Genomic DNA, 14,409 nt, shown 5'->3' with positions numbered 1-14,409 from the left:
TTAAATAATTATTATGGAAATTATACATTTCTCTTATTCCTCTACCGGAGACAGATTTTGCTCCTTAGGATCTCAAAGACAAATTTCATGTTTCTTGTTGATGAAAACAGTCTCAAAGTCTTTATGCTTTTGATATGCTAATCAAAAATGATTTGAAGACTGACATACTTAGTGGATATTTTTGATTATTAGAAATACCCCAAAACTGAGTCAATTTCTATTGCCATTTTAACAGGAGTTAAAAAACTGAAAATAAATTACTATTTCCCATATATATTTATTATATAAAAAGAGATTTGGTATTTTTCCCTATAAAAAAGACAAACATATGGAACAAAATGTAAATATATCCCATGTTGTAAGAATGGTACTTCGTATAAAATTACCCAATCAAACAAGTGGTTGCTTCTAAGATTAAGATAAAAAGACACTGTATATTTTATATATTTCAGAAATTCTTGAAATTATTTTAGTCTTCCAGAACACAATTAAGATCATCATTTAGCAGCAATTGGAAAGACTACTTTTCATAGTTCAGTATCTCATAGTTATGGAGAACAGATATTTAAACAGTTAAACTTTGTTGAACAGATTTGGTGAACCTACCAGTTTACCAGTTAATTCAAAGGCTGTATTTATAAGGCATATTATAACAAATGTAATTAAGGTTTCCAAGTTGTGAACAACTGGCAGAACATTTTTTTTCTCAAATTCATCTAAAACAATTGATCGCTGATAAGAAAATATATCCTTTATCAATTTATCCTCCAAATTGATATCTACAGTTCTTCAGAGAAAAATGAGCATAAAAGAAAAGGTTAGTGTTTCAGTCTTATAAAACATTGGCTATCAATGGCTTTTACAAGAGAGAAATTGTGCTTTTAAGAAATACATTCATTCTTGATCTTTCCAAATATTTTTCTTTTCAGTTTCAAAAAGGAATATATATTTTACTGCTAATCATGGTTGAAATCTCCGCCTCCTTCTAAAGAAAGCTTTTAAGTCCCACTTGTTTGATTCTAGCATAGATGATCCATTGTAGACCAATAATATGGTCATTTTTTCTCCGTAACTGAGATTCTGCAACAGCTGTTAAGAAGCAAGGAAAAAGTATTTTGTTAAACAATCTTATTACTTATTCTTTACTAAGCATACTTGGTTATTAGTTGTTATATACTGAATGTTCCCCATAGCAGCTACATTCCATTTTTCTCTGGTATTGCTATTCTATTTGGGTTCAACAGAATAGACAATATTGCTAGCTAGGTTAAGATAATATATGCAGAATAAATTGTGAACAGTTTCTCTATTGTCACTACTAATTTTCAGCTCCAGGGCTGGATCAATTAAATAAACACTACTATATTAAGATATTAACAGTTACAGCCAAGAGATTTTTTGCTGTTTGCAGAATATATAAATAAAGAAAAAAAAACTATGAGAGATCTTTGGTGCTCTCTGAGCTTGGTTGTTGAGCTACCTTTAATTGAAAAAAATAGTATACAGGTAGTCCTCGACTTATGACATTTGAGCACAAAATTTCTGTTGTTAAGAGAAACATTTGTTAAGTGAGTTTTGTCCCATTTTACAACCTTTCTTGCCACAGTTGTTAAGTGAATAATCGCAGTTGATAAGTTAATAACTTGGCTTCCCCATTGACTTTGCTTGTCAAAAGGTAGCAAAAGGTGATCATATGATCTTGGGACACAGCAACGGTCATAAGTATGAATCAGTTGCCAAGCATCTGAATTTTGATTATGTGACCATGGGGATGCTACAAAGGTTGTAATTGTGAAAAATGGTCATAAGTCACTTTTTTTTAGTGCCATTGTAACTTTGAACAATTACTAAATGAACTGCTGTAAGTCGAGGACTACCTGTATATGCACAAGCAAAGATTAACAAAATAAAAGGCTAGGAAGAAATACAGACTATTAAGATTTTTTTAAAAAAAAGAAATTGGAGTAATGCCAGTAAACACGTTTCCTAAAATTCTTGCTAGAAAACAAAGAAGCTTCAAAATAGTTTGAAACTAGTATTCTGGGAAGTGGACATTCGTAAGACTATCAGTAAAACAAGCAATAAATTTGGCAAAAAGTTGATGGCAGGAATAGCTTCCCACAGGATAATTTGTTTCAGTTTGTATATAAACAAATTATCTTGTGGGAAGCTATACCCTCCATCAACTTTTTGTCAAATGTATTGCTCCTTTTACTGATAGTCTCATTTCCTCTCCAAATACACCAACAATAATTGTTTACGGATATATTCATGGGGCAGAATTGTTAGGGTATATAGGCAGTCCTCGTTTAACAATTATGACTGGGACTGACAACATAAGACAGCAACTGCTGTTTTCTTGTCAGCATCTCCATTGACTGCTTGTTGGAAGCCAGCTGTGAAACATGTAAAATAGAAGTCATATGACTTCAGGACACAGCAACGGTTAATAAACGCCCACCAGATGTAAAGTGCCCGGATCTCAATCAAGTGTGGCTGCAGGGATGCTGTGACAGTCATAAATGTGAGGACCTGTCATAAAGTTCCTTTTTCAGCACTGTCATAACTTCAAATGGTCACTAAACAGGACAGTTACTAAGCAAGGACTACCTGTACATAGTTACCTGAGAGTTAATTTTATTACATTCAGGGATGGTAATTTCTGATTGCTTACATTTAATTTATAAAACAGCTGGAGTTTTAGCAAACATTTTCAGTATGCAGCCTTTGAGCATCTCTTGACTGGGGTGGGGGAGAGGAGATGATGTAATATGCTTGGGGATATCATCACATAAATGTTGTAACCTATTCATTTGGGTCAGGAAGATTTTGCATTTACAAGATGATGTTATTCCTGTGGAGGCCACTATTATCTGCCTTGCTATCAAAGAAGTGGCCCTAAACAAATACCATGGAGTAGAATGACATCAAGAGAAAAGGAAATAACTGTTCAGACTCTGCCTGTCAATCTCTCATTATTTAATTTCCTTTCTTCTAATTTGCCAAGCCATGATGCTTGGCTGGGGACTTCTGGGAGTTGAAGTCCACAAGTCTTAAAATTGCCAAGGTTGGACACACCTGACTTAAAGCTAAGCTTTATATGTTTTTGGCTATCAGTATTACTTATTTTCTAATAAGCAAATCCAAATTTAGAATCAGAAATGAGAATAACTTTCATTGTCTGTATTTTTTAACAGAGTGATCATTCCCTATTATTAGACCAATACATAGTGTTATTAGATGGGATAAAATAATAATAATAATCAAAAAATCTGCAAATTGACAAAATTTCAATCTGTCAATTGCAAAAGGCTTACACTACACTGATCCTATGACATCCTAGATTCTTGGGCAGAAATCAATGAGTATGAAGGTCAACACCAGTAAAGAACTGGCAGCTGTGACTTCACATTATTATGCACAGATAATAATAATCAATATGAACTCTTCTCCAAATTAAATTGATTCAGTTCTAGCTTCAACATTACAGAAAAAAACTACCTAAAGGAAAGATTAAACATTAAAAATTACATTAAGGTTGAGTATGAATGTACATACTATTTAAGCAGCTGTGGATAGAATAAAGCTGATTTATAATTTGATTTGTGCAAAATGGAAAAAGATAAGCTATAGACGGGTTTGTCTGTACAAAATCTACATAAGATGCAGAGTTTTCAGCCACACACCTTTGGTGTAATAAAGAAGTATTGTGAAGTGCTCTTTTTGCAGGCATTTTCTACTACCACATCAAAGACTCTCCTTTCATTAACTGGATCCATTCCCTGTAAAGAAATAAACAGCAATATTTCTTCTCTGCTACTGAATACAGTGAAGGAAGCTTTTGTTTCCAGTATCAGCATATATTTACCTGATTTATTTCATCAACAACTCTGAAAGGGCATCTGTTGAGTTCTTGCAAAGCCATTAAATACAATATTGTGGAAACGCTTTTCTCTCCTCCACTCTGATGGTATGGAGTCAATTCATGAAGTTGCGTGCTGCTACGGAATTTGACCCTAATCCGAATCCCGTACTTGTCATATTCTTCCTGTCAAAACACAAATGCCTGTGTGTTCAGAGATTTTTAAATATATATAATCCCTGACTTAATCAATTGAAAAGAGAAAATACCACATCAAAGCAAGGTTTGCACTAACCATAACTCAGAAGCCAGATCAAGTGCTGAGCTTCCAAGCATATGGTAAACAACAGCCGCACATCTTGATATCAATCTCTAATTTGCTCTCATTTTAATTCCTGATGACTGAGCTAACTGATGATTGCGCTTCTGCGGGTCCCGAAAGAAACATAACTATGGTTCACTGTTCAGACCCTGCAGACATGATTTCAAAGTCGGGTGGCAAATCATAGTTTGTCAGTTCTGATATCCCAGTTAAATTATAGTTATGCTTCCCCTAAATTCCTGTTCAGGTATTCAGTGTGGGCAAGGTACTGAAATTATAAGTAACACTGGACCATACACAACATTGTTGTCTTTCCCCATGCCACTCCCTAGTCCAGTGTTTCTCAACCTTGACAATTTTAAGGCATGTGGATTTCAACTCCCAGAATTCCACAGCCAGCAATGCTGGCTGTGGAATTCTGGCTGTGGAATGCTGGCTGTGGAATTCTGGGAGTTGAAGTCCACATGCCTTAAAATTGTCAAGGTTGAGAAACACTGCCCTAGTCTCTATGCTGTGCTAAGTTTCAATCCTGCAGGAAGACTTCATTCATGTGAATGTGAATGAAGAACAAGATTAGGGAACCAGGTGATGAAGTCAGCGTGCCCTTTACACCCAATACTAAGCAGGCCTTCTATCAATGGAATAGAATAGCTGGAGATCCATGTTGAAGCTGCTTTAAACTCCTAAGGAAGGACAAAAAGGACACAAGCACAATTAAGAAACAATGCAATACAGGTAGACCTCGACATACAACAGTTCATTCAGTGACCATTTGAAGTTATAATGGCACTGAGAAAAGTGACTTATGACCACTTTTCACACTTAGGACTGTTGCAGCATCCCCATGGTCACTTGATTTACATTCAGATGCTTGACAAGTGGTTCATATTGATGATGGTTGCCGTGATCCAGGATCATGTGATCCCCTTTTGTGACCTTCTGACAAGCAAAGTCAATGGGAAAGCCAGATTCACTTAACAATAGTATTACTAATTTAACCACTATGGTGATTCACTTAAACAACTGTGTTATCGTAAAATGGGGCAAAACTCAACAGATTTCTCACTTAGCAATAATTTTGGACTCAATAGTAAGTTGAAGACTACCTGTATTAGCAACAAAAAAATAAACACATATTTTGCATATTGTTCAAATGTTTCCTCAAACCAATCTTTAAACTCCTGAACAATAAAAATATTTCCCTATTTTGCATAATTTTCAGAATAAGTACCGTTATTTCCGGCGTATAAGACGACTCGGCGTATAAGACGACCCCTGACTTCGGCGCCGATTTTAACGCTTGCAAAAGTCGTCTTATACGCCGGAAAGTACGGTACTCCCTTTATTTTTCTCTTAAGTTGGTGCCTTAAGTTGTTGCTGGGGCAACTGTTGCTAGTGTTTTCTTCACCTGCTGAAGAAAAATCCAGCATGGAAAAACAATTCACCTTGCTTGTTATCAAAGCCAGGTATCTCACTGGGTACTCGCAAGCAAGTCTTATGTCAGTCAGATGGTTTGTAAATTTCCTAGCAGTTCCTCCAGTAAAAAAAATGAAAATTATGTCAAAATGCGTTATTTTTCTTTAGAAGAACAGATTGCTTCTTTCTAACTGTGGTTTTCTGAAGTATCATCTATGTATTCATACATATGGATTATTTGTGCGCAACCCTTTTTGATAGCTGAGGTGGACTTTATAATTGGAGACAGGAACCTACTATGTATGAATGGAATGCTATTCTATAACAACTTGCCACGGCCAATTCGCCACGGCCAACTCACTGTAGCCTACTCTGTGTAGCTAACTTGCCGCAGGACAACTTGCCATGGCCAACTTGCCATGAGACAACTTGCCACAGGACAAGTTCCTTTCATTATTCATCAAAACATTACAAAAGCTGGTAGTCATTGGAATGATTTCCTTTGATACAAGAGATAAAATAATTTTGATGAAAATGTGGTCAACAAAAAGAACTAAGTGAATCCCCTGGCAAGTTGTCCTGTAGCACGTTGGCTGCAGAGAATTGGCCACAGCAAGTTGGCTGTGTTGACGTGTCCGTGGGGAATTGGCCGTGGTGAGTTGTCCCATTCTGGTTCTTGCCTCAATGCCCTTAAGGCCACTGCAAAGGGAACTGTAAGGGAATGGATATTCACAAAGTACTTTAGATGGGAAGGAGGATGGTTTTATGAATACACGGATTACCACTTGAAGATCCAGCAGCCTGTACATTTTTATGGTATGGATGGATGGATAGAAAGTCTTTTTTAATGACTAGGGGCAAGTAACACCATTAATTTAATACTGCTTTTAGGACCAATAAGCTCCTTACTCCTATATGTTGACAAGGTCAGAAAACAGACAAAAGCTGAAACTCTATAAACCAAGAACAAAAGCTTGAAAGTTTCACTGAGTTTTGTCTTATTTGTCTTATAAAAAAGATAAAGTACAGTTATCTCGAGTTTCTTTCTCACTCCCTTCTCTTTTTCAGGGCTGACAAGGTGTTTAATTAATCACTCTTACATCCCTTGTTCAAGGCTACGTCCATATATCTCTATATGGCCATAGGAAACATCTCAGTTACATGGATGCTACTGTAGTAGTAATGAAGTTGATAAGTTGACACCATGACTACAGACCACAATTGTATCAGAAGGATGTCACAATTTGAATGAGTTCTGATGCCTACAAAGGGCAATTCCTTCAACAACTGATAAGATAGGAAGATTGTTTTGACTATTCAACCGACAAATTACCATGATAAGACCTCTTCCATTCCAAGAAGCAGACAAAGATGGGCTTTAATAAAATAAAATAAAAACTGGGCTATATAATGCATATCCCAGTACACCAGTTACACTTGGCATCTAAAGATTGTAAAATTCTTTCCAGTAGTATAGCTGGTGATAGGAAGAGTTTTACCAAGATTATATTGGAAAAAAATTCAGCATCATAGGCCAGTGTTTCCCAAACTTGACAATTTTAAGGCATGTGGACTTCAACTCCCAGAATTCCACAGCCAGCAACGCTGGCTGTGGAATTCTGGGAGTTGAAGTCCACATGCCTTAAAATTGTCAAGTTTGGGAAACACTGTCATAGGCAAAAGACAGACATTTGAATTATTCGGGTACAGGGATGAGCATGAAAAGTTCAGACTTCCCAGCAACAGCAACTCCAGGCTGGGTTTCGGATGATAAAAATACTGTATTTGTGGCATTGTTTCCCAAAAATATGTGACAGAGTTGTGAGAATTAGAGGTGGTGGCAAAGGAGATTAAAATGGGTTGAGATTGGAAAAAGGCTTGAGAAAACCGTCTGTGTCAACTATAAAAACACCAACAAATTCTGAATGGAGCAATGGCTGGAGGAAATAGCCATGAGGTAAACTTTTACAGACAATAGGAGTAATTTTTAGCACTTTTAGGAGAGAAGAAAACAGAAAATTAAGTCAAGATGACAGAACTTTGACTGTCTATCACTGATCATGGCAAAAAAGTTTAATTGTAAGACCAGTGTGATGTTTGCTGTGAAACTAGAACAAAGGAACCACACAGCAAGATAGAGGGAATAGAGATTTGTTGACATGTATTTCCTTTTGCTCTGAAGTACAAAATCTGCCCTATTGGTAAATAGGTGAATGTTCTGCGAAACAGATGGAACAGGTATGATAAGCTCAATCACCAAAGTGGTATCAGGAAATTAGCAGAGTCACCTGGTGGTGATGGCAGCAAGGAAGACCGGTAGAAAAGCAGAGTGTAGAAAGGCAAGGAGGAATTGTGGAAAATCTTATATTCAGAGTGATGTCCTGGACTTTAGGTCAGACACATGCACCTTGCAAAAATAAAGGATTGCACATCCTGTTCTGAAGCAGAATTGGCTCAGAAGGCATCACTGCTAGTTATATGGATCACAAGAAGCATAACGGCATTTTAGGATGCATTAATTCTAAAAGAGAGCGGTACATACAGGAAAGTCTGGGATGAGCAATAAGTGGAAAAAGGTGGCTGCAGTAGTGATGGTCCTCATATCTTGGGGAAAGTCATGTGTTATTGCTGAATTATAATATCCAAGTGAGGAGGAATTGAGATGATGGATATAACAGAGAGATAAACTTAGATAGTTTCTCTTTTTAAAGTCAGATTTAGCCATCCAGCAAGAGACCCTTAGTTTTGTATTTCTTTGGTCCCTGCAGTATTTCAGTCAACCAATCCAACGAGGTGCAAAGGACTGTTAGGCCAACCCAATGGATGATACCAAAGCTATGTGCCATGCAGATAATGGCTGCTTAAGGCCAAGAAGGATGTGCCCAGAGATTCTAAGGAATCAGGCACTACTGCTAAGAAGGCTTTTCCCCAGAGAAGCACCTTGATTACAGAAGAGTGATTATGCTATATCTGCTCAATTTTTGCCAGTGGTGGCCATAAGGAAGAGAAACTGGCTGTCTATTAACAGGAACTGACTTTTGCAAGCTGGGCAGAAGTGGAATGCAATCCACAAAGCCAAAGATTTCAGACAGTTTGAATGAACAACTGAAGCACCTGGGAAGACCCCAAATCAAAGTCCAAATGATGATAAATGCCATGAGAAAAAAAGTGAATGAAACGGCCAGTTTTCTACAAAGTGTACAGAATTCTTCTGATATTGTTACTCCAATGCTCAAAAAAATACTGTAAAGCAGACAACTTATAGTATGTGCTTTTTTCCAAGACTTCTGAGTTATAGTAGATTAAGACTCTATGCTGACACATATGGAGAAAGTATGAACATGTCTAGATTTTTGGAGTCTCCAGGCTTTGATCAATACCACTATCTGCACTACTTTTTATTTTCAAGTAATCAGAAAAATTGCTATGATGAATGAACTTTATTGTCCTCCCAAAATGAAATGCTTATTAATATGGCAGGTAGATAATAGTAAATAGCACGTGTATACTCAAAGTATTTCTATGAGTACTTATGGATTCTCCCAAGAGCTTCTTATTGCTAGAAATGGGGCTGAGGCTAAGAAGCATTCTTGGTGGAACATAAGGTTTGACTTGAAAAGCATACCAATCTGACTTAAACCTGTTTATTTATTCATTGTATTTTTATGCTAACATTTCTCTTTCAACTCAGAGTGGCTTATATGAACAATTCCCTAATTTATCACAACCACAGTAACATAACAATTTGGTGAGAGAAGCTGGGTAGATTCAGAGTCACCCAATGAAGTTTGCAATTCAGTTTTCTAGTGCAGAGTTGGGCAACTACAGCAACTTTATGACCTGTTGGACTTCAACTCCCAGAATTCCTGAGCTGGCCCATGCCTGCTCTAGTGACTAAAAGTGTATATGGCAGCCATTCAATAATACAGAAGGAAGGTACAATCAGAGGTACCATTGAAGCTGAACCTGCCTTCTTTGCCTCATATATTTGGGTTGACAATGAGCTTTTTTCCTTAGTTATATTCTAGATATAGAATTATAGAATTATATATATTTGTAACTGCATCTATTTACTTTGCTCAACAGAACTCAATTAGGCAAAGTGAGCCAGACTATATTTGGATTACCCTACTCCTTTCATATGCATCATTACTTTTTACTTATGGCAAAAGATGGTCACTGATGCCTCACAGATGCTTTAGAATGCAATTTGCATCAGTTCTGCCAACATGGCCAGGAGCAAAGGAATGTGGAAAATATAGTCCAAAACATCTGTCCCCAAATTGATGTGCTACTAGGTAGAGCTCTGTTAGTTTTTAATGTAGAGGGAGTATATTAAGTGTTGCAGTTGAAGCCAGTTAAAGTTGCATCGTGTCAACATTATTCACAGACCTTATGCATGGACTGCCAGAATTTAACTAGGAATATGATAATTTAATTTTTTAAAGTGTTTATATATTCCAAGGAAACAAGCTTTTGCCTTGGATAGTTTTTTTCTAAATGACAGTATACAAACTTCAAAAATATGCACCCTACTGCCCATTGTTTAATTGAAAATGTATGCATGTGGGAGGTGTTTTCTCCTCTATAAAGGAATGTATCACTTTTATAATCATACCTCATTTTCTGTATGAAGATCTATCTCCCCTGCACATTGCATAGAGCTAAAAAAGCTGCTGAACTTTTCATTTATTTGTTCAATCATCTGTTTCAAAGGGTTCAGCCACCTTTCCTTAACCTAAAAAAAAAAAAAAAACTGGTCATAAGAGAAATGACAATAAAGATTCCATCACCAGTAGTACAGAAGATGCTGAAATTAAGCATTCAATATATCATTAATTAATAATGATCTTACTTACTTACCTACCTGCATAGTGATCAGACATTACAGATGCATCCAGGCTCTGAATTACTTATTTCAAACTATTCCATGCATCAACATTGCTTCATGGAAAGTAAATGTAGGCAATGTTGTCTTGTACCATCTTGATTCCGCGTCTTCATAGTGCATTTTGGTAATCTTCATGGGCATCAATAGATACCATCATCAGGTTAATTTATTTATCAGGGGCCACTAGGTAGTGAAACTCCCATCCCATCTCTGTTTAGACATATTAATGTACACAAGGCCATATTGCTCAAGTTTGCTCTGCAGTTGGCCGCCTTCATTTCCAATCCCCCTGCTACCTAGTAGGAATGAATGCTAATGTTGCCACATTATGGCTGGAATAGACTGCAATTCCACACTAATTTTGGAATCAATGGCTTTGCGATCAATCCGTAAAAGGTTTTCAGAAGAGTCAGGCTTTAACAGCTTTCCAAAAGGCATTAAAACTGAAAGTCATCCTGGCTTCAGGAGGCAAGCTGAAATGCTTGGGTAGACAATTATAATTTACCTTATTTGGTTCTTTTGGCCTTTATTTATTTAATAAGGAGCATGGTGGTTCATGTGGTTAGGACGATGGGTTGGAGGTTAGCAAGCCCATGTTTGAGATCTAAGTGCTGCCATAGGGCAGGGTGAGCTCCAGCTCCTGCTGGGGACATGAAAGGAGCTCCCAACTGAGTGTCCCCTGGGCAACGGTGATGTCATTGGCTAATCCTTTTAACCCAGAAGCATCTCAGTGCTTCTGATACAGCTATGATACTATTAATTGATTGATTGACTGGATTTATATGGCCACCCACCTACTAGAGTGGCATAGTGGCCTAGAGGTGGAGCTCTCGCTTCACAATCAGAAAGTTGTGAATTTGGCCCTAAGCAGCGGGAGATATTTCTCTCTCTGGGCGCAATGAATAAAAGTCTGCTGCAAACGTAGCATAGGTGTCAGGAAGGTCATCCAGCCAGTAAACGCTTGAGCTCCATTCAGTTGCCCCGACTCCACACCGATGCAAGGGATAGAGTTGTTCAAAGAAAAAAAAATGGCCATCTATTTACCCTCTGGGCAACCTACAAACAATTTTTCCTTGTATGCTTTTATATTTGTTGATGATTTCAATTTATATATCTACCTGTCTCACTAAAAGCAATTCCAGGCAGCACACAACAAATGACAGAATTTTCCAGCCAATTATCATTTATGCTGTATCTTACAATGTAATTCCTTTATGGATATTTATTTCAGGACAAAGAGAATAGTGAAAGTAACAGTAATAATGAGTACCTGTGAAATATTTCGCCTATAGCTGTCCAGCTCCTTTTTCTTTTCCTCCAGTTCTATTGTCATCTGTGCTATTTCTTTAACTCTTTTATTATACTCTTCAACAACCTGGGAAGAAAAAAACTGGTTTGGTTAAAGGGCATTATCTTTTGAATGGACAATGCAGAACTTTAGCTATCCACATCTGAAGTAAAAATACTGATTATTTCCTCACACACTAAGATTATATTAAACTTGGTAGCTCGTTTGCATATTATTATCTCAAGCAAGAAGAATCCAAGGTTGTGTCTTATGAGAGTATAACCATACCTAACGTTGACTTATTATGTTCTAAATAGGATCTGCTCTGATCAAATACAACACGGTTGCAGCAATAATTTTTTTGAATTAAAGGAAATGTACGGTTGAAAAGCTAACTTCTGCCCACATTTCTTTAGTTCTGTACAATATATTATAACTGAATACTGTTTGTTTTCTTCAATTGTGGAAACGTATCTGTCATTCAAATATGATTGGGGGAAGGTGCTACGAAGAGATTGCCTTTAAAGTAAAACTGGGTCTCGTAAACTAGCTCTTTTTTCCTCATTTCCTAACCTGTTTTTTCTTCTTCATTTTTAAAAGAACAGCAGCACAGAGTATATTTGACCTTGAACAAATTACTTGGAATTCTAACGGTATTTACAACACATTATTCCTGCTACTTAGCTGCTGCCGGCCACCAAAGACTATGATTAATTTTTACATAATGCACATAATATAGTATAATGCAATACTGCATTGGGAGTACATACTGAAGCACTGAGGCCTGTGAAACATGAAGCTCTTGTTTTCTCCTCATTCAGCAGAGCATCAATTTCATCTACTGTATTTGGAAGGTCCAGAAATGCCTAAAAAGATGGAGTAAAATTTGTGTAAAATAATTACTCTGCACAAGCATCTGTTGATGTTTACTATGTTCCTTTTGCACACGCATGGCCTTTTTTCTACAAGGCCCTAGCTGCTTGCTTCTAGTTTGTGTCTCGCTGCCTTGATACAGATAACCTTTCATAAACATGAGATGGCAGAAGGGAACAACTGTGATAGATTTTCACTACTCATTTTCAAGCAAAAAAAGGGTGTGGAAATTGATTGATTGTAGCATCCCATTACCAAAGTACAACTTCAAGTTTCCTCTATTGCTTGAAGTGAAAAGGGGGATTGTTCCGATAATTGTGCAATGCTACCATCCAATACAACTTTAGCAACATGCTATTATCCAGTTGCAAAGTTGTGATGCTTCTTATCACGTTCTTCAAAGAATAAAGGAACGACGTAGTCAGCGTGGTAAGTGACATGGTGAATTTCTGATAAGCTATTGATTCCACAATTTTTTGGGATAAGTTACGCTGCCAGATAAATGTTTTTGGACTTCTGCTACATATACAAAAATACAGTTGATCATGACTAATAGAAAAATAAAGAGGTCCTTGTGCAAGGTTCAAGAGAAAATAGAAAAATAAAAGGACTATTTTGCAATAATGCCTACAATATTTCAAGGAAATCTTCAGTAGTAGACAAGGAATAAAATGTATTATAGCATCCTTCTTTGACCAAAATCTAAATGCATGGTTCCAGTGAAATATCCCTCTTAATAAAGATAAGGACACAGAAATGTTTTTGTTTTCTCTTCTTTCTTAAGAAAGTAATGCTAGCTGATTAAAATCTACTCATCCACTGGAGACTTTGTGGGCAACAAGAGCAAGGATTTGAATGCAATTTGAAGAAATACTAATGGAGAATGATGTTTTAGAAACTTCTGAAATCTGGTAACATTAAATTCTACGTGTCCTTGACTTTTCAATTAGATGAGAGCATAAAAGTATTAAATTGATAACTGGAAACATTCATGAATTTGAAAAACAGCCTCAAGTAGCCTTTGTGACCTAGAGATAATATGACAACTACAGGTAATCTACAAACTGTGGCAATCCTTTGGATTATTTGTGTTTAATAAGAGAAAGGTTTGTCTTTGAAAAAGGTGCCGAAATGAAGTTTCCCAATACTGTAAATCAACTATCAGCCAGATGCTGAGGACCTGTCTAGTAGGTACTTCTGGGGCTTCATGGGCTTTTAATCAAACTGAACATCATCCATACTGCTAGTTTTAATGTTTAAAATCCTATACAACTTATGACTAAAACTGAGCCAAAATTTCCACTGCTAAACAACACAGTTTTTAAGTAAATTGAGCCCCATTTGATGACCTTCCCCCCCTCCCCCCCCCGGCTAGCTATTAAATAAATCATGCGGTTCTTAAGCAATCTGACTTCCTCCATTGACTTTGCTTGTGGGAAACCCGCTGGGAAGATTACAAATGGTGATCACATGACCCCAGACAGTGCAACTATCATAAATACATACCAGTTGCTAAGTGCCCGAATTTCGATCATGTGACCTGGAGATACTACTATAGTTGTGTGAAAAACGGTCATAAATCACCTTTTTCAGTGCTGTTATAACTTCAAATAGTCACTAAACAAATGGTCAAGGGCTATCTGTAGAGTTTACTCTCTGTATCTATCTATGAATGAACATAATCTTTTGAAGTTTTCTTGGTATTTTTGACATCTAAAGTAAGACCAACTAGGGAAAAAAGGCATTCTTAAGTGTAG

The 14,409-nt window shown here is 36.8% G+C and overlaps 1 protein-coding gene across 2 annotated transcripts in view; it reads right to left on the bottom strand.

Moving 5' to 3' along the window:
- Positions 1-257: 257 nt before the first annotated feature.
- SMC5 (structural maintenance of chromosomes 5) overlaps positions 258-14,409 on the bottom strand; it is a 42,300-nt gene continuing 28,148 nt past the window's right edge. For both annotated transcript variants that reach the window (XM_039352636.1, XM_039352637.1), the window contains 6 exons: positions 12,550-12,645; positions 11,762-11,866; positions 10,219-10,338; positions 3,869-4,048; positions 3,687-3,782; positions 258-1,089 (listed from right to left, as the gene is read on the bottom strand). In XM_039352636.1, coding sequence (XP_039208570.1) covers positions 961-1,089; positions 3,687-3,782; positions 3,869-4,048; positions 10,219-10,338; positions 11,762-11,866; positions 12,550-12,645 — 726 coding nt within the window. In that variant the 3' untranslated portion in view covers positions 258-960. The remainder of the gene's footprint in view (positions 1,090-3,686; positions 3,783-3,868; positions 4,049-10,218; positions 10,339-11,761; positions 11,867-12,549; positions 12,646-14,409) is intronic.

Source organism: Crotalus tigris, unplaced genomic scaffold (genome assembly GCF_016545835.1).
Source record: "Crotalus tigris isolate CLP2741 ecotype Arizona unplaced genomic scaffold, ASM1654583v1 scf7180000018464.579312, whole genome shotgun sequence".
NCBI classification, from domain to species: Eukaryota; Metazoa; Chordata; class Lepidosauria; order Squamata; family Viperidae; genus Crotalus; species Crotalus tigris.
The sequence above is the reverse complement of the archived record's forward strand: the minus strand, read 5'-3'. Positions and strand labels throughout refer to the sequence as shown.